This window comes from Arvicola amphibius, chromosome 10 (assembly GCF_903992535.2).
Source record: "Arvicola amphibius chromosome 10, mArvAmp1.2, whole genome shotgun sequence".
NCBI classification, from domain to species: Eukaryota; Metazoa; Chordata; class Mammalia; order Rodentia; family Cricetidae; genus Arvicola; species Arvicola amphibius.
Window position 1 is genome coordinate 114,566,072 of NC_052056.1, and position 19,105 is coordinate 114,585,176.

At 38.2% G+C, this 19,105-nt stretch overlaps 1 protein-coding gene across 1 annotated transcript; it reads left to right on the forward strand.

Annotated features, from left to right (window-relative positions):
• Positions 1 to 817: 817 nt before the first annotated feature.
• LOC119824416 (zinc finger protein 431-like) lies at positions 818 to 17,873 on the forward strand. Its single transcript, XM_042055861.1, has 4 exons — positions 818 to 896; positions 3,153 to 3,211; positions 17,488 to 17,614; positions 17,809 to 17,873. The coding sequence occupies exons 1-4, from the start codon at positions 818 to 820 to the stop codon at positions 17,871 to 17,873; spliced, it is 330 nt and encodes a 109-aa protein (XP_041911795.1).
• The last annotated feature ends 1,232 nt before the right edge of the window (positions 17,874 to 19,105 follow it).

The following is a 19,105-nucleotide window of genomic DNA, read 5'->3' on the forward strand; positions in this document are numbered from 1 at the left end:
TAATCTGTGTAGCACCACAAAGTGGTGCCTTACCAGGTAGATTCTAGCGTACGTCCATCTTGGGCTGGAGCTTCATCGAGTCTGGCATCTCTCTGAGGAGAGGCACGGCGGTCTGCCTAACTTAAGAGAGGCGTGGAATCTGACTGAGCCATCTACCTCACTTCCTTCTTCCTGTTCTGTCTACTCCACCCACCTAAGGGCCGGTCTATCAGATGGGCCAGGCAGTTTTTTTATTAATTATCCAATGAAATCATCAGATAGATAGAAGACACACCTACATCACAGCTGGGTGGTCCTAGAGGGACTCTGGTTGGCAATTAGGAGCACCAGAAGTAGTTTACAGGTTCGATCCAGAATTCTCTTGTTCTGCTGAATGGAACTGTAAGGAGGACCACAAGCCATGCCATGGTGAATGTAGGAGCAACTGTCCCCAGACCAGGAAGAGGAGGTTGGCTGAGCTGTCAGAGCTGCTTGGACAGGGATGAACCATGAGCCATAGAGGTTCTATTGTTCTTCATGGTGACTTGGGTAGTGGCCCTTGGCCTCTGAGGTTGGTGAAGTGGGGGAGACTATGAGCTTGCAATATTGTTGCCTCACACTATGTAGTTAGGAATTGGTTTGAAAACCTATTCCTGTCTCTGCTGCCCAGTGCTGGATAGGTAGTCCTTCAACTTCTTCGGGACTGGGCCTTGACTGGTCAGTGAGAAGGAAAAATAAACAAGGTGATGAGTGACCTCCAGTCTCTCTGACTTTCAGTGTATGATTATAGATGAAGAGGGTGAGTATATAGGTCAAGCTTGAAGCTGGTAGATTCACAATGCAGAAAGGGAGAGACAGGACAGTGGCTAAGAACTTTCCTACTTCAACAGTAGTTGAGATTAGCATTGTGGAACCAGGTAATCAATTTTAGGTGCTCCACAGATGTTCTGGTGGTCATTTATTGATGTCCACAGACCAGGCAATCAAGAATCTGTATAAAGAACCAAACTTATCATGAAACCAAATTGCTATAGTTCCAATAGTTCAAAAAAAATAGATCTGAGTAAAATGAGGCCCTGCCTAACAGGACTGTTATTTTACTGGTTTTAAATATACACTCTGAGATAAAAAAGGTTTGAGAAATCTTTGATGTGCTCTAATATAAATCCCTTGTTTCTGAAGCACATGGCCATAAATCCTGTTTCAACTTTTCAATTTTTTGAGATTATTACTATATCATATCCACATTCTCTTTCCTGTCCCCAAGCCTTCCCATGACCCTTTATTATCTTCTAATTCATGGTCCATTTTTATTTAACAACAGTTTTGAATGTGACTTGTGTTTGGCTGCAGGATTTCCCAGGTATGAGGCGATGGGTTTGCTGCACTACACATTGAGTGTGTAATGGAATGTGCTTTGGATGAGGAACAGGGTATGCTCTAGAAAAGTGGAAGAATGTGTACTAAAATACAAACTTTCTGGACTAAAGCCCTGCCTACTGGGCTGGGTGGACAGAGTAGGAAGTACTGTGCTGTCTGAGTCATTTGATCGCTGGTCACCCATTAGGGGAACTGATAATATTCTGAGGCCCAGCAGGGTGGTCTTAACCAGTGAGGGACTCTGGAAAGTCTTAGCAAGCAGGAATAATAGTGGCTGTAGCTTGCAGGTTCTTTTCAGGATTTCTCTACTTTTGTTGTAATGAGCTGTAAGGAAGACCACAAGCTATGCCATAGTAAGTGTAGGGTGTTCAGAGACGGTCTGTCGATCTGTCATTTCTGCTGGGATTTGGATGTACCATTTGCCAGGCTGTGGTTCTATTGCTCTGTGTAATGATCTGGGCCATGCTCCTTGTCCTCTGAGCCTCCCTGTGTATGGATTTCCTGGGGAGAGGGAGCCTCTACAGCCCTTGCATGGTAGGATATAATGCTTTAGTCTCACTGTCCATTGTACACACAGTTTCATGCTTTTAGTGTACAGTCGGAAGACAGATTTGAAAACTGATAATCTGGTTTCTAGAAGTTCTGAATATTACAGTCTACTTTCAAGTTTGTCTTATAAATGTTTCAAGTAGTTTAAAAGCTGATAGAACTACAGTGATGTTGATTTAGTAATACATGATTAAAATGTTTCTAACTTTCTGCTACCCCCAACTGCAATGGTGTGATTCAGTGATGTTTAGTTCCAGGGGTCAAAGGGAGTTTCTGAGGTGCAGAGGTTTCTTAGGTGTGTATGGTGTTGGGCAGGTAGATAGAGCAGAATCTATATCTTGTGCTATAATCCATGTGACAGGTAGCAGAAATTATTCTATATTGTTTTGGGATTGGGCATCAGTGGGGCTGGGTTTACCTGAAAACACAAGGAGGTCTAAGGGGCTGAAGAACCACATCAGTAGATCATCTCTTTTTTCAGAGAGGGATCTAGAGCATGGGGTCTCTCTGGAGGAAATACCAGTAGCTGGAGGGTCAGAAACAACAGTTTAAGAATCACTTTGAGGTAATTTTGTGAAAATTGTGAAGCCTTTATTTATTTAATTTCTATGCACATAGAATCATAGGTAGCTGGATAACATTTGTCAAGATCACACATTTCCTGAGTAAGTTTTTTTCTTTGGTCTTTTGATTAATATCTGACTATATTTTCCTGCCTTTGTTCTTGGCTTTTTTCTCCATTCTGTTTATTCTTTCCCAAATATCATACACATTCTTGATTGATCAGCTTTGTGGTAATTTTTTTCCCTATACAGGATTTCTCTGTAGCTTTGGAGCCTGTCCTGGAACTCACTTTGTAGTCCAGGCTGGCTTCAAACTCACAGAGACCCTCCTGTCTCTGCCTCCTGAGTGCTGGGATTAAAGGTATATGCCACCACCCAGAAAGAAGTCATATTATGTCAGTCTGTGTACTATTTTTTTCATAATCACATTGATTACTCTGTGTGCTTCCAATACAAATCTAACTTTGTTTTCAGCTTTTCTGTTATAAATTGTTGGGAACTGTCATTGTACTGTACTTATTTATGGTGCAAATTTAACATACACATCATCTTAATATTGATGCATCATGTTTCTAAGGATCATTTATTTACTTCTTTATTTATTTAGGTTTTGTTGCTCTTGTTGTTAATCTGTGAGAGACTTTTGGTTTATTGGATAAAAGGTATTATGAATGTTGACAGGTGGCTCAGCACATACTCATTTTGGAGGTGACCTGAGTTCAGATTCCTACACTTATGTTGTGAGGCTCATAACTCTACCATTTCAGATTCAGGGCATCTGAACCCCTCTTTATTGTGTTACTTGTATACATATGGAAGACATTCTCACTCTTGCACAAACATATGCAACAAGTAACAATAAAATCATTTTCAAAAGTGCTTGTGACTTATAAAGCAATTAGAGTAAAACAAGTTGCTTTAGGTATGCATTGATTCATTAAATATCTGTTATCTTGCCTTTTGTTTTAAAATGTTTTCATTTCCTCAATCTGATTGCAGATGTACAAGCAATCATCAATCAAGGGGAACAAAGTGGTTTCTAAGTGCTCCTAATAGACATACTTTTCTTTATTATAAAATAATGAGATATTTTGTAGTAGTCAAAACCATTTTTCTACAAAGTTAAAACATGAGAAGGTTTCAAGTGAATATCTCCAATTTTGGTGGAACAGCCTTACTCACCGAAGCCATTTTCTATTTTTGGTAAAGGATAAAGAACTAAAATGTATAAGATGAGTGATTTTTTTAGAGTTTGATTTTGGTTAGAATCTTGTTGTTTTTATTTAAAGGAGCATAATATGTCTTTGTCAGTGCTACCCATCTATGTTGTTTTTGATTCATTATTATCTAAGTATATTGTCCATTTTCTGGAAGTTAATGGTCTCACCAATTTTGTATTCAGATTAATCATGGTATGAGTTCCGTGAGTTTTTGTTGGTTTGGGAAATTTCTGTGGAGAGATAGTTTAAGTTTTCTCTTCTTTATCTTAGATGTTTGTCTCTTTCTATTTCCTGGCATATCTATCTTCATATTTCTGTTTTTGTTGCTTAAGTGATTGGTATGATTAGTATATTACCTTTCGATCATTAAAACCTTCTTGTATATTATTGTCTCTTTCTTCTAATTAGCCTCAGCTATCAGCATGACATAGCTTAGAGTGATCTGAGAAAATACCAGTTGAGAGTATGCCTAGATAAGAATACCTGATTAAGGTATCTGAGAGAGATTGTGTTGATTTTGATTGATATAGGAAGGCTCTTCCATTGAGTTGGCAATATTTCTGAACAAGCAGCTCTGATAGGAGAGCTAGCTGAACCCCAGTCTGACAAAGCAAGAGGGAAAGTCAGAAAACAATGGTTCCACATTTTTTACCTTTATTAGCTTGAGTATCCTAAGCTGTCATAAGGAGGAATTGTGAAATATGGTTAACAACCAAATTAACATGTTAATTTCCTGAGTTGCTTTTGATTGCATAATTTAATAACAGCAACAAAGAAGAAAGTTGGAACCAAAATGGGACTCTAAGAGGATTTTGCTGCTGCAAAGGACCTGGGAATGTTGACTCCAAGAAGAATGCTTAAGATATCAGTAAACTGGACAAAGAGCTTAATCAGCTGTTCTTTTAGCACCCAGAAGATGGGAATGTTGAGAGTAAGGGCAGACAGTGGAGGTCAAGGTCATAGGATTTTAGTGGGCAGTAGGCTCTTCAGGGAACCATGGAGTTGACCCCTGACCTAACTGCCTTGAGAGACCTGTGTCATAGGTTTTTCAGGTTAAAGTACATGGTTCCTGGGTCATAGTATGCCTCCCAGTTCTTCACACATTGTTGCATTCCCTCAAGCAGTGAAGCATTCAGGCTGATTTGTGCTTCTTTGTATGATTGCTTAGTAGTTAAGGAATCATGAATGCTTAACAGGACAGTTGAACTTAGACATTAATCTTGTAAATGCTGTATAGCATGCAACCTTCATTATATCCTGGTATAGACAGAGGGTGCTTGTTCATTTCCCCACTGATCAGACTTGTATTAATTCTACAGAAATTGTATGAATTATGAGACTGCATATCCAATAGCTTAGGCTTCTTATTAAGTAACATTTACATATTAAATTAACCTATTTTTATTAATCTGTGTATTACCACATGGCTGTGACCCAACAGTAAGGTTCCATCCAGCATCTTTCTCCTTCAGTGGCTACATGGCATCTCCCTCACTCTGCCTTCCTTTTACCTCTATCTCTGCTTGGAATTCCCCCCTTGCTCTATTTTGAGCTGCCATAAGCCCAAAGCAGTTTTTTTAATTAACCAATGTGAATAAAACACATTTATAGCTTACAGAGGGGAATCCCACATCATCCTGTAAGCTATAAGTGTATTGATCCTAGGAATTGCCATTATCTTATATTTTTGATAAATATAAAGTCTGAGTGTCCTCAATATCCAAATAACCATTCAGAAGCTTATATTAATTATAAATATTTGGCCAATGACTCAGACTATTACTAGCTAGCTCTCACATTTAAAATTTTGTATATATCTGCTTTGCTGCATGATTCATGACTTGTTACCTCACATCTTATTCCTCCTGCAGCTCTTGGAGTCTCCTTGACTTCACCTTCTTTCTCTCTGTATCTGTTTTGGTTTCCCAACTACCTATGTTCTGCCTTGTCATAGACCAAAACAGCTTTATTCATCAACCAATAAAAGCAACAGATATTCACAGCATTCAGAGGGACATCCCACATCAGAAAAGTGTAGTTTGTTAAGAAAAACAATACTAGGTAGTTTCAGATGGCAGTCTAGTGGTGAGAAAGGTGCAAAGATTATCAAAGGTTTTAGCACCATTAAAGGGAAGAGCCTGGCTGTACATTTGAAGCCTAGCAACATGCTCTGAGTGTAAGACTGCATCTAACTAAGCCCTTAATTCTTGGAAGGAGTACACAAAGTAATTCCTTGTCCCAGGAGCAACATCATATAGAACTTGCAGCAAATTTGGTTCAAGCTTGGTAGAGTCCATCAAATCTTGGCAGGATTACCTATGTCATACTGATTTAGAAAACAAGAAAGATGCAAAATATAAAGGTCATGGATTCTTCTTTTGTGATCAGGTCATCACTATTTTGCCCATCTATGTTTGGCAGAGCCAGAGCTCCAGTGAAGAAGAGATTGTGAGAGTTCACTACAGGAAGTGATGGAGATGAAGCTGGGTCACATTTCAGACCACAGGATGTTGAGATACCCAAGCTATGGGACATGGAGAAGTGCATAGGGTGTAGAAGTAGCAAGAGTGAGATATATGAGAGGTTGCAGGGTGTTGTGTGATAGTTTGATCATATTTTGATGAAAGCATGTTTGGGGTCAGAGAACAGAGCTTAGCTATTTACTGAACAAAAGATGTCATAGAGATTTGGAGGACTGTGGATCGATAGGAGACAAGAAGTAGTAAGGTTGGTCTGAGAGAGGATCTTGGCCTTTTTTGGATAGAGGAATGGAAGAGAGATTCACTGGTGGCTTTTCCACTGTTACTCTGATCTTTCAGGTTTTTACTCCTGATATCTGACTCCCAATTTTTATTGATAAAGATTAATTAGTTAATGTTTCATCTGTCCCCCTAAAAGATATGCTTAATAAACAGAAAGGGGTTATTAAGACCCCTAGATATAAATTGCACAGTAGTTTATTAACTTTAATTTTTAATGCTAATGGAAAGGAAATGGAAGCTGTGGAGAAAGTTAAAAGTTATAACCTTTCATTTTTTTATTTAGACAAATAGGGAAATTAATTGAAGATGTGTTACATTTATTTATGCTGTGGAATATTTGTTTAATGCTGCAAGAGTGTTGCATTCTTTTATGTTGCATTTATTGTGGAAGATATTAGGAATTTAGATGGCAAAAGCCATAGAAAACTGTACACAGAGCTTAATTAACTATTCTTGTAGGACTAGGAATATGGGGGTGTTGAAAGTAATGCAGACAGTGGAGCTTGAGTTCATCGTATTTCAGTGGGAAATAGACTTCATGAAAAATTTATCTATCGATCATTTGTACAATATTTTGTTCCCAAATCACCCAAATTTTTCCATTCCCTGAGAAATTGAGTAAGGCATAATTAAAATGTACTTGGGTGGTTTCTTAAACAAAGTATTGATTCTGTTGGGTATTTAATACTGATGATTTATTTCGGTCTACAGCAGGAAAAAAAAGTGGTGTAGAAAGAAATGAAAAGTCCGTTTTGTGGATAAAAACAACACTAGGAAGATTCAAATGGCAGTCCTGTGGTGAAAGAGGGAGAAAATTTCATGAAGTTTAGAGCCATTAACTAGAAGGCCCTTCTTATCATTTGAAGCCTAGGAAGGTAACTTAGGGTAAGATTTCATCAATCTAAGTCTTCCATTTCTCAAAGGAATAAGCAACTTGATTCCTAATCCGAGGAAGCAAGTTGATGCAGAAGCTGCTGGAACTCTGATCCAAGCATGGTATCATCCATAACAACTTAGAAGCCAAATTGTAGGAGTGACCCATGTTGTATTTTTTTCTGGATAAAAGAAAGAAGCAAAATTTATAGGTCATAGATTCTTCTTTAGTTTCAGTTTAACACTGTTGCATCCACCTATCTTTGGCAGAGTCAGAAACCCAATGAGGAGACTGAGACTTCATTGCATGAAGCTGTGAAGATAAAGACAGAGTTGTATTTTTAGATGATAGGATGTTGACCTACGCAAACTATGAGATATTTGCCATGGAGAACTACATACAGGAAGTAGAAGTAGCAAAGGATAGATATATAGATATAGATATAGATATACATATATATACATATATATATAATTTTACATGGATAGTGCTATCTAAACTCTTTGAAAATGAATCCCCATCTGTCTGAGGCAGAGCTAAAGAGTTTGTCTGCCCTACTGAGCTTTAGTGTTACAGTGAACCAATCTTCCCTCACTGTGTCCACATTTCTTTCTTTTCAAAATTTATTCTTGTAAACAGAGACTGCTTATTCTTTTCCCAGGCATACAGACCCAAATAATCACACAGAAACTATATTAATTACAGCACTGTTTGGCCTATTAGCTCAGGCTTCTTATTAACTAGCTCTTTCATCTTAATGTCAGAGACATCCCCCACTCCCACTGTTAGGAGTTGCACAAAAACACCAAGCTACACAATGATAACATATATGCAGAGGACCTGATGCAAACTCCTGCAGGCTCTATGATTGCCATGTTACTCTCTGTGAGCTCCTATGAGACCTACTTTGTTGATTCTGTGGTCTGTTTTCTCCTGTGTCATTTTAGTTAGGAAAGATTTTGTCTATGAATTTTTTTGAAATTTCTGTGCCTTTGGGGTGTTTCTTCTCCATTTCCTCTTATTCTTAAGATTGATCTTTTCCTAGTGTTTCATATTTTCTGGATGTTATGTTTCAGAAATTTAATATCACCCTTGTTGTAGATTCACAAGTCTGTGGCCAAAGGAACAACTCCATGTTTCCTAAAGGGCCTAGAGAACATATAGCGAGTGCCCCTTCTTTTTCCCTTTGTGTTTGTCATTTTGGCGAGTTACTGAAAGACAGCTCAATATAATCTATTTCTTTTATCATGCTTTTAAAGTCTGAAATTCTCTGTTCAATGTCTTGTATTCTTTTGGTGAAGCATGCTTCTGTAGGTCTTATTCAATTACTTAGATTTTCATTTTCATAATTCCTGCAGTTCACATTTTTAAATTGCTCCTATTTCTATTTTAAGTTCTTGAACATTTCTGTCAACTGTTTCTTTGTTTACGTTTTGTCTTTCTTTAAGGGATTTATTAATTTTCTCCAATACTTCATTTATCCTTTCTCTGCTTTCTTTAAGGGATTCATTTACTTCCTCTTTAAGGACTTCTGTTATCTCTATAAAGTTGGTTTTAATTTAATTGTGTTTCAACTGTGTTAGAATGTTCAGGGCTTGCAATAATAGTAGGATACCTGGAATCTGGTAGTGACTATTTGCTCTGGCTGTTGTTGATTGTGTTTTTATGCTGGTGTCCAGGTATCTGGGTTTGACGTATTTGTGGGTCTTGGTACCAATTTCTCAGTTTGTCTTTGTTGCATGGGTGTTTTGTTCCTTGGTTTCTCTTTGCTCTCTAGTTTTCTGCTTTATGTGGCTTGAACAGGGGCTCTCATCCCAAGTTAGGGCTGGAAATCTTACAGATGGTGTGGCCTTTGCTCCAGGAGGGAGTGTCTGCCCATATTTGGGAGAGGGTAGAGAACTTGAGGATAGTGTTGAGGGGGACTAAGAGAATGAGGAAGGTCAGATGGAAGGTGGCCTCCATAGACTTCTTGCAGATAGTGTGTGGGTCTCCACCCAAGTTTTAGGCTACAACACAGAGAAGAGGAGGGAAGTGGGATTGGGGATAGTGTTGTGGGATTATTAAAAAATGGAGGAGATACACAGATAAGAAACCTATGTGAATTTCTGGTGACTGGCATAGGTTCTAGACCAGCAGAGAGCCTTCACCTCAGTTTTCTTACCTGTTTTTTTTTTTGGCTGATGTGGCCTGCACTTGAGCAGAGGCTATGCATCTGATATAGGGGTGAGTACATGGTTTTGGGGGTAGCACCTGTAGGGTTGCTGGAGGATTGTGTCTGTGGGAATGTAGGGAGTATGGAAATTTTATGTGCTTGTGGTCTTCCTATCTGTTCTTCTAACTGGTGTGACATACACATGACTCTGCCTAAGTTGGGAGCTGTAACACAGTCATATTCCTGTTTTTTATGAATGGGAATATGTCCTGTGCTATTATATATTGTAAATATTTTTTTTACAACATGTGACAGTCAGGAGATTGTCTTAAGTGTCAGAAGAGACTTTGGAACTTTGCGATGTTTGCGCTGCTACAGAGTATAAGGATCATTAAGCTTAGAATAAATGCATTTTTATTTTTATTTGTATTTATTCTTATCTCATACTATATATCCTGATTGAATTCCTCCTTTACTCATTCCAGTCCCTCCCCCACGAAATCCCCATTCTCCCAGCTTCCCTGCTTCCTTTTCCCTTCAAAAAAGAGCAGACCTCTGAGGGATATCAACCAATTAAACCATACCAAGGTGCAATAAGACTAGGCACAAACTCTTCTTTCAAGGCTAGACAAGGCAATGCAATAGAAGGAAAAGGATCCTAAGAACAGATAAAAAAAATCAGACACACCATGACTCCTACAGTTAGAAGATTCACAAACATCCAAAACTAAACAACCATAGCATGTATGCAGCCATGAAGACTCTGTAATTTCTACATCAGTTTCTTTGAGCCACTATATGCCCTACTTAGTTGCTTGTGTGGGCCATGTTCTCCTGATTTCCTCAACCACTGAATGCTACAGTACTCACACCCTCTTTCTAGAAGATTCCTAGAGCTCAAGCTAATGTTTGGGTAGGGATCTCTGCATGGGCTTCTATCAGCCCCTGGAAGAAGCCTCTTTAATAACAAGTAGGCCAAGTACCAACCTATGATTATAGCAGGAAAGAGTTGTGAATCATTTTATTGTTATTTTTTCTACGTCAGCTGTATTTAGTTCTACCTGTGTTCTCTGAGCCATTCAAGTTCTGGTTCCTGGCCATCTAGGCAGTGTCAGTTAAGGGCTTCCTCTCACAGCATGGGCTTCAAGTTGGACCAGTCATTTATTGGCCACTAAGAAAGCTCTGAGCCACCAGTGCCCCAGCATATCTTATAGGTAGTACAAGTGTGGGTTGAATGTTTTGCAGCTGGCTTGGTGTCCCAGTCCCACTGTGAGCTTTATATGGTTACAGAAGATGGCTAGTTCAGCCTCCATATTCTTGATTACTAGGAGTCCTCACTAGGGTCACCTTTATAGTTTCCAGAAAGTTTTCACTACTGTTTCCACATCCCCTGTTAAAAGCTCCCCTGTTCCAGTCATTTCTCCCTGTCTTCTCCACATCTGTCCCTTCCTCGCTCACCTAATTCTTCTTCTTCCCATCCCCACCTGCCTCCAGTGCACCCACAAAATCTATTCTATTTCTGCTTACCAGGGAGATCCATGCATCTCCCCTACAGCTGTTCTTGTTACTTAGCCTCTGTGTCTATGGATTGTGCTGTGATTAACTGTGATTACTGTAATTATACTTTATTTAACTGCTAATATCCACCTATAAGTGAGTAAATACCACATTTCTCTGTGTGATTCTGGGTTTCCTCCCAAAGATATTAAAGAATTCAAGAAACTAGACAAAAACAAGCCAAATAATCCAATTAATGGGGGAACACTTCTAAACAGAATTCTCAATAAAAGAATCTAAAGTGACTGAGTAACACTTGAAGACATGTTCAACATCCTTAGCCATCAGGGAAATTAAAATCAAAAATTCATCTTACACCTGTCTGAGTTGTTAAGATTCATAATACAGTGACAGCTAATGCTGGCAAGGACATGTAGCAAGGGGATCCATTTCCACATCCTGCCAATTGGAAAGCAATATGCAGTCCTCGGGAAATTGGGAGTCTATCTACCTCAAGACCCAGCTATACCACTCTTGGACATATATCCAAAAGATCCTACCAGAAGGACATTTGTTCAACTCTATTCATAGTGGCTTTTTTCATAAGAACCATAGACTGCTGTATCTGGGAGATTGATGATTGATGTGGACAGGCTCCTCCACTGAGGGTAGAAATGTCCCTAAGAAAGTGGACTTAGGCCGGGCGGTGGTGGCGCACGCCTTTAATCCCAGCACTCGGGAGGCAGAGGCAGGTGGATCTCTGTGAGTTCGAGACCAGCCTGGTCTACAAGAGCTAGTTCCAGGACAGGCTCCAAAGCTACAGAGAAACCCTGTCTCGAAAAACCAAAAAAAAAAAAAAAGTGGACTTAGGCTACAAAAGGGGGCTACCTTAGCATGAATGAGACAGTGACTAGGCAAGAGAGAAAGCCAGGAAACAATCTTTATCCGTGGATTTTTGCCATCAACTATTAGATTGATTTTCTATCCTATACTCTGAAGTGATGAAGTCAAATTACCCCACTTGTTATATGAGCTGCTTTTGTTTAGAGGATTTAATCAGAGAAACATAAATACAAGTTAGAATGAACAACCAAAAGTAACATTGATGCTAGGCAGAACCTGGAATGATGTCTCTTGAAAGAGTATACAAGATATCTAGACTTTAGGTGGCAAAATATATAGAAAGTAGTACACAGAACTATATTATCTGTTCTTGTAGAACCAGGAAGATGGAAATGTTAAGAGGAATGCCAGAAAGTAGAGATTGAGATCATAGGATTTCAGTTGGAAACGATAGACTCCATAACAGATTAAGTTAGAGGTCATTTGTGTGATATTTTTGGCTCCAAAATCTTTCTTTATCTGCCTATGACCTGGAAATTTAGTAAAGCACAATTAAAAAATAATGGGCTGATTCCTTAAATGAAATATTGGATCAGTTGGAAGGTTATTCCTGATGATTCATTTAGGTCTACAGTAAAAAGAAAACATTTGGGGCTGAAATAAATGAAAATGAAAAGATAGTTTCAGGTGGCAGCCAATTACTGAAACAAGCAGAGATTTTTTAGTAGTTTCTTACTATTATAGAGAAGGCCCTTGCCATGGAATGGAAGTCTAGCAAGGTGCTCCAGGAGTAAGACTCCATCCACATAAAGCTTCAATTTATGTAAGGAGTAAGCAAAGTGATTCCTAGTCCTAGGAAGCAACTTCATACAAACCTGCTATGCTTGTGGTCCAAGCGTGTTAGTATCTGTCAATTAAGAAGTTAAACTTTTGTAATATGGTAGGGCATCTTGGATATATTCCCCCCAAAAAAAGAAGTTAAAATTTTTAGGACCACTCATCATGTGTTCGTCCTGAAAACAAGAAAGAATCAAAATTTAAGGTAATGTGTTCTTAGTTTGTGGTTACACTTCAGCATTGTTACTGGCATCCATGTTTGGCAGAGTCAGAAACCCAGTGAAGAGATTGTGAGAGTTCATTCCATGAAGCTGTGAGGATGAAACCTATTGTTGTTGCTCTTTTTACTCTTTTGGGGACCTACACCCACCTTCAAAAAATGACATACACTGAGGCTTATTATTTCTTATAAATTTCTGGTCTAAGGTTGTCTTGTTTCTAACCAGCTTTTCTTTTTGTTGTTTTATATTTTTTTATTTAATATTTTAAAAATTTCCATCTTCTCCCCTCATCTTCCCCCTTCCCTCCCCTCCCTTCCACCCATACCCCCACTCCCTCCCTCTCCAGGACAAAGAGCCAACAGGGTTCCCTACCCTATGTTAAGTCCAAGTTCCTCCCAACTCCCCCCAGGTCCAGGAAGGTGATCAGCCAAACTGACAAGGCTCACACAGAGCCCGTCCATGCCGTAGAGTCCAAGCCCATCGCCATTGTCCTTGGTTTCTTAACCAGCTTTTTGTAACTAATTGTCCCATTTATCTTTCTCTATTCTGTATACCTTTTTTACTTCTTACTCTATGGCTTGCTGTGTGGCTGAGTGGCTGGCCCATGCCTTCCTCTCTTTTTCTTGGTCATACTTCCCTTTTCCCTCCAAGATTTCTCCTCCCATTTATTCTCTCTGCCTGCCAGCCCATCTTATTCTTTACTACCAAGCTATTGACTGTTCATTAGGCCAAACAGGTATTTTAGACCAGCCCAGTATCACAGCTTCACAGAATTAAACATATGCAACATAAAGAATGCAGCACATATTTGCATCATTGAAACAATTGTTCCACAACATAAATAAATATGACACATCTTACAATAATATTCCACAACAGCCAGGGTTGCATCTTGATACCACAAGATATTGAGATCCGTAAACTATAAGACATCTTCTATGGAGAACTAGCTGAATATGGGGAGTAGAAGTAACCACAGAGATGTATGAGAAGTTGCAGGGATAGGACCATCTAAGCCCTTTGAAACTGAAGCCATGTGCATTAGAGACAGAGCTACAGAATTTGATGTTTGTCCTGCTATGCTTCAGTCTTGTCTTGGTTCAATCTTCCCTCATTATGTCTCCATTTCTCTACTTTGGAGTATGAATGGTATTCTGTACCATTGTTTGTTGGAAAGATGTAACTTGTTTTCTGATTTTTACAAGATGTTACTTGCTGTGGGACAATGGTCTTGTACCTTGTAAAGATTTGTCACTTGTTTTGGTTTAATAAAATCCTGATTGACCAGTAACCAGGCAGGAAGAATAGGTGGGGTGACCATAACAGTAGAATTCTGGGAAGAGGAAAGGCTCAGTCTGCAGTTGTCACCCAGACACAGAGGAAACAAGAGGAGAATGTCTCACTGATAAAAGGTACCAAGCCATGTGGCTAACACAGACAAGAATTATGTACTAATCTAAGATGTAAGAATTAGTTAATAAGAAGCCTGAGCTAATAGGCCAACCAGTTTATAATTAATGTAGACCTCTGTGTGTTTCTTTGGGACCGAATGACTATGGGACCTGGCAGGACATAAACCTCTGCTAACAAATCACTGTCAAGTGATTGCCTTGAGCATCAGAAGAGACTTTGAACATTTGAACAGTGTAGGGCCTTATGCAGACTATGAGTATCATTGAAGTGACTAAATTAATTTCCTTCATGGATAACCATGAGCATATAGTGACCCAGAATGTAATTGATTGAATAAAAAACCTCCCAGATAGGAAGATGTATTTTAACATGTGCCTCTTCTTGGTTGTAGTAAGGAGCTGCGGGCAGGCCTGCTTTTCTTCCCGCCCAGCTCGGGCATGCTTAGCTTTACACCCAAAATAATTACACGGAAACTGTATTCTTTTAAACACTACCTGGCCCATTAGTTTCAGCCTCTTACTCACATCTTGACTAACCCATATCTAATAATCTGTGTAACACCACGAGTGGTGTCTTACTGGGCAAGATTCAGCATGTCTGACCTGGTGGCTGGCTCCATCGCATCTGTCCCAGAGAGGAGAGGCATGACGACTGCCCCAGAGAGGAGAGGCATGGCAATTGATTTACTTCCCTCTTCCTCTCATCCTTCTGTTCTGTCTACTCCACCCACCTAAGGGATGGCCTATCAAATGGGCCAAGGCAGTTTCTTTATTAACCAATGAGAGTCCTCCATCATTTCCCCTTTTTCTGTTTAAACAAAAAAGAAAGGCTTTCACTTTAACATAGTAAAATTTCATAAAACAAAACAGTTATCAAGTAAGAATTACAGCTACAATATTTATATCTATTTTATCTTTTATCATAACAAAGGAAAACCATAACTATCTACCTATTCTTCAACTCCATCAAAGACTCCAGAAAGATATGATACTACCTAAGTAACCAAGAAATAAGCAACTTCCAAACTCTAGAAATCACAGAGACATCTTGCTGCCTGGACAGTCACCCAAAGTTCCTCTGTACCATTGGGTCATCCATATTCAGCCTGCAGGCCCATAGTATCCAGCAGACATTTCCATGAAGCAGGAAATTTCAAAGACAGTTCTGTCACTATATGCTGTGTCCTGCAGAATGTCTCTCAGACTCTTTCATGAATCAGGAACCCTGAAAGATCATCTCACCTTTAGGCAAGTTCAGCAGTCCTCTCTGAGGGTTCTCTGCGTCCAGCCCATGGAATAGTCCAGGCAAGAGCAGTTTCTTGCCCAAATGGCTATCAAACTCCATAAGGAGCCTCTTCGATGCCTATCTTCCTCTTGAGGTAGCTAGTGCTGCCAGAAACAGACATGTCTCATGTCTGTCTCAAGCCCTAAGTTATTAAAACATTCAAATGCCATATTCTGTAGTCTTTGAAAGATATTAGGAATGCCTATCTAACTGAAATATATCTCTATATATGTAGCAAATCTAACTAACATGATTACAAGCTTGACTATTATTGATGATTATTCATTAGTAACCTATATTTCCTAATTATACATTACATTTTAAAATGAACTACACAATCACAATACCTTAATCAAGATCAGAAATACATATACATATAACAAATTGACCTTAAAATCCATACCAATGCAAATTATTCATATCTATATCATCCCCGTTTAAATGTAAAAGAACATTTATAAACAATATTTGGAAATATGGACATAGTTATTTCTCTCCAAACTGCTTCCTGCTGAATGGGGATGCTGTTAATCAGATCATTCATGGTATAACCTGTATGCCAGGTTAATCTCAATCATCCATCAGTTGGGTGAAGTAATTTTTTGAAGGTGTTCACAGCAACCTTTCAGGAGGTCGTGGTCTATCCTACCATATTGGGATAGAAGCAATCCACAGGGTCTCATTTTCTATAAAAACAAAAGAAGAACTTTTCCAAAGTATCATAACCTTAGATCCAAATTTTGAAGATTAAAGGTGGGCCAGCATTCAAGGCTTTTTTGTTTTTATACTGTATGATGGTTTTGTTCCTATCAAGCATATGCTGTTGTACTGAGCATCACCCATATTTTGAATTTTAAAATTTGACAGAGGGTATCTATGTTTCCCAAGTCGGGATGTATTCATGACATTAATACTGCCTGTGCCTTCTGAGTCATTGGATTGCAGGTGCATAACCTTCTTCTTGCCTGTTTGTTTTGTTTTGAATTTTTATTTTAAAAAGCGTATTTTACTTGGATGCATGGATATGCACCATGTGAGTACCTGGTCATTACATTGATCAAAAGATGGTACTAGAAAATTGAACTTGAAATAAAACATAGTTATGATCCCCCACGGAAGTCCTTGAGCCCATGTGTATGTAAGACCAGGAGGACTCTTTACTGTTTAGCCCTCTTTCCTGCTCTGTGTTGTTTATTTGTAATCAGTACATTAATTGCTATTGTTTTCATTTGTCCATTTGTAACGTTTTAAACACACAGTGCCTTTTAGTAAAATCTTACTTATGTTGCAGTTTAAATTGTGGCACTTCACGTTTCTGGTATATGAATAAAGAGTTAATGTGAATGCGTAATTTTTCTAGAAACTTCAGCAAAAACCTGTGAGTTATTCCTAACTTGTATGTTTGTTTGATTGATTTTTAGCATGTGAAAGAGGTATTTACCATGTATTTCTGGCTGCCATAGAAGTGATTGCATGGACTAGGCTGGTATTCAACTCAGAGGCAGATAGATAGACATGCCTCTACCTTCTGAGTACAAGGATTAGAGGAATGATTCAGTGCATCCAGCTTTTTCATCTCATGTTTCTTTTTGGTAGTTGGAAATTAATCATTCATACAATTTCTCTTATCTGTACTCTGTACTGTTTGTTGATCTGTTTATGTGTCTTTCATTGTTGGTTAGTAGGCATTTCTCTTGCAAGGTGATGTCCCATTCAAAGGGTTCAGAAATGACAATGGTGAACTTCATATTCAGTTTGCTTCTAAAGTGATTTGGTGATTAAATTACGATGTCTATGTCATGGAATAAGTATGGGGAGCACCAGAATTATATGACTATCCTGTCAAAGAAGTACACATTTACAGTGTTGTCAAAATCATACTTTCTGTTGTACATATGTATGGGATATTTTAGAATGCATTGACCTATGATGACGTGCATGTCGACTTCACTTGGGAAGAATGGACTTTGCTGAATCCTTCCCAGAAGAGTCTCTACAAAGATGTGATGCTGGAGACCTACAGAAACCTCACTACTATAGGTAAGACTGGGTTATCTTTTATATTTCAAATAAGGGGACAGCTGTTCATTGGTTAATGATGCTCTTTTGTAATATGATTGAGAAAGAAGAATGGGAAAGAAATCAGGCATAATTTTAAGTTTTGCTTCAAATGGTAACTAAATTTTTTACAATTTTTAATATATATCATACATTTTTCTGTCACTATATTTTAGGATATAATTGGGAAGACCATAATATTGAAGAACATTGTCAAAGTTCTAGAAGACATGACAGGTAATTTCCATGTATAAGCTGATCCAAATGTACCTCTGAAGAATTTGTAATGAATTCTCTATATTTGAAACCAAGGCAACAATGTAAATAATAAAGTGAATTGATGCTTATTAAATTCTCACAAAATCATATATCTTAATTTCAGATAGGTCAACTGCATTTGCAAGTCATTCTTTAAAAAAAAGAAGTCAAGGAAACAATGTCTTAACCTATATTGCCATTTGAATCATAATATAATGAGAGCTATACTATAAAATTATCAATCCATTTATTTCATATTATAAAAGATATACATGTTGAAAAGGTGATAAGTATATTTGTAAACCTCTGTATTACACTAATAGTCCATAGAAAGGGCAGTTTAACACATATACTTGTGACTGTGTTAAGTTTAGTGAGGGGCCAGTTAGAGTCACAAATCAGGGGACAGCTATTGTGGAAAGGCCTTAATCCAGATACCTCAAGTCTATGAGGACAGAAAGTCAAACTGTGAACTCAATGAATGGGCAAGCCTTGTTTTTCTTCCTTTACTAAGTATATCATATGTTCCTCTGGATACAAGCCACATGAGCATAGGGATGTGAAGAACTATAACATACCTCTCTCTCAGAGCAAATAGAATATATGTAACAGTCCCCATGTTGAATATATGTTGAATTTGATGTACAAGTATACCAGTAATTGTTTTTCTAGTCTCATTGTTTATATATCAAGAAGCTCACATTTCAGAAAAGCACCATGTATACTAGGGCTGTGTAAAAACTTCTGTTTGTCCTAGTTCACTTAACATATGTAGTATCACTCACAGTATAAGAAACGTTATGAATGCAATAAGAGTGGTAAAGCTCTGAGTTTTAGAGTTCTCTTCAAGTACATGAATATTCTCATCCAGAAAAAAAGATTTTGTAAATGTGAGCCATGAAATAAAGGCTGTTATCAGTTATCCTCAAAGATGAAAAGCAAGCCTTAATGAAGGGGAAAAACAAGATTGTAAACATGGTGATAAAACCTTAACATATAATTCTTCTTTAAAATAGGACTAAAATGTAAAATTAATTTATACAGATAAAAATATTCAACAATGTATTAAATGTACTAATGCTTTCACATGTACCATTATCATTGTAGGCATGAAAATAGTCAATCTAGAGAGAAAAATTCTGTATATACTCAATGTGTTAAAGCCTTTGCATGGCCTCCTCACAGACATGAAAAAACACATACTAGATTGCAACC

Coding starts and splice junctions, on each gene's coding strand:
- LOC119824416 (XM_042055861.1), top strand. CDS start 818: ATGCAGAAAGGGAGAGACAGGACAGTGGCTAAGAACTTTCCTACTTCA. Junction 3,212..17,487: donor CAGATTCCTACACTTATGTT/GTGAGGCTCATA, acceptor GGGATATTTTAG/AATGCATTGACCTATGATGA. Junction 17,615..17,808: donor CAGAAACCTCACTACTATAG/GTAAGACTGGGT, acceptor ACTATATTTTAG/GATATAATTGGGAAGACCAT.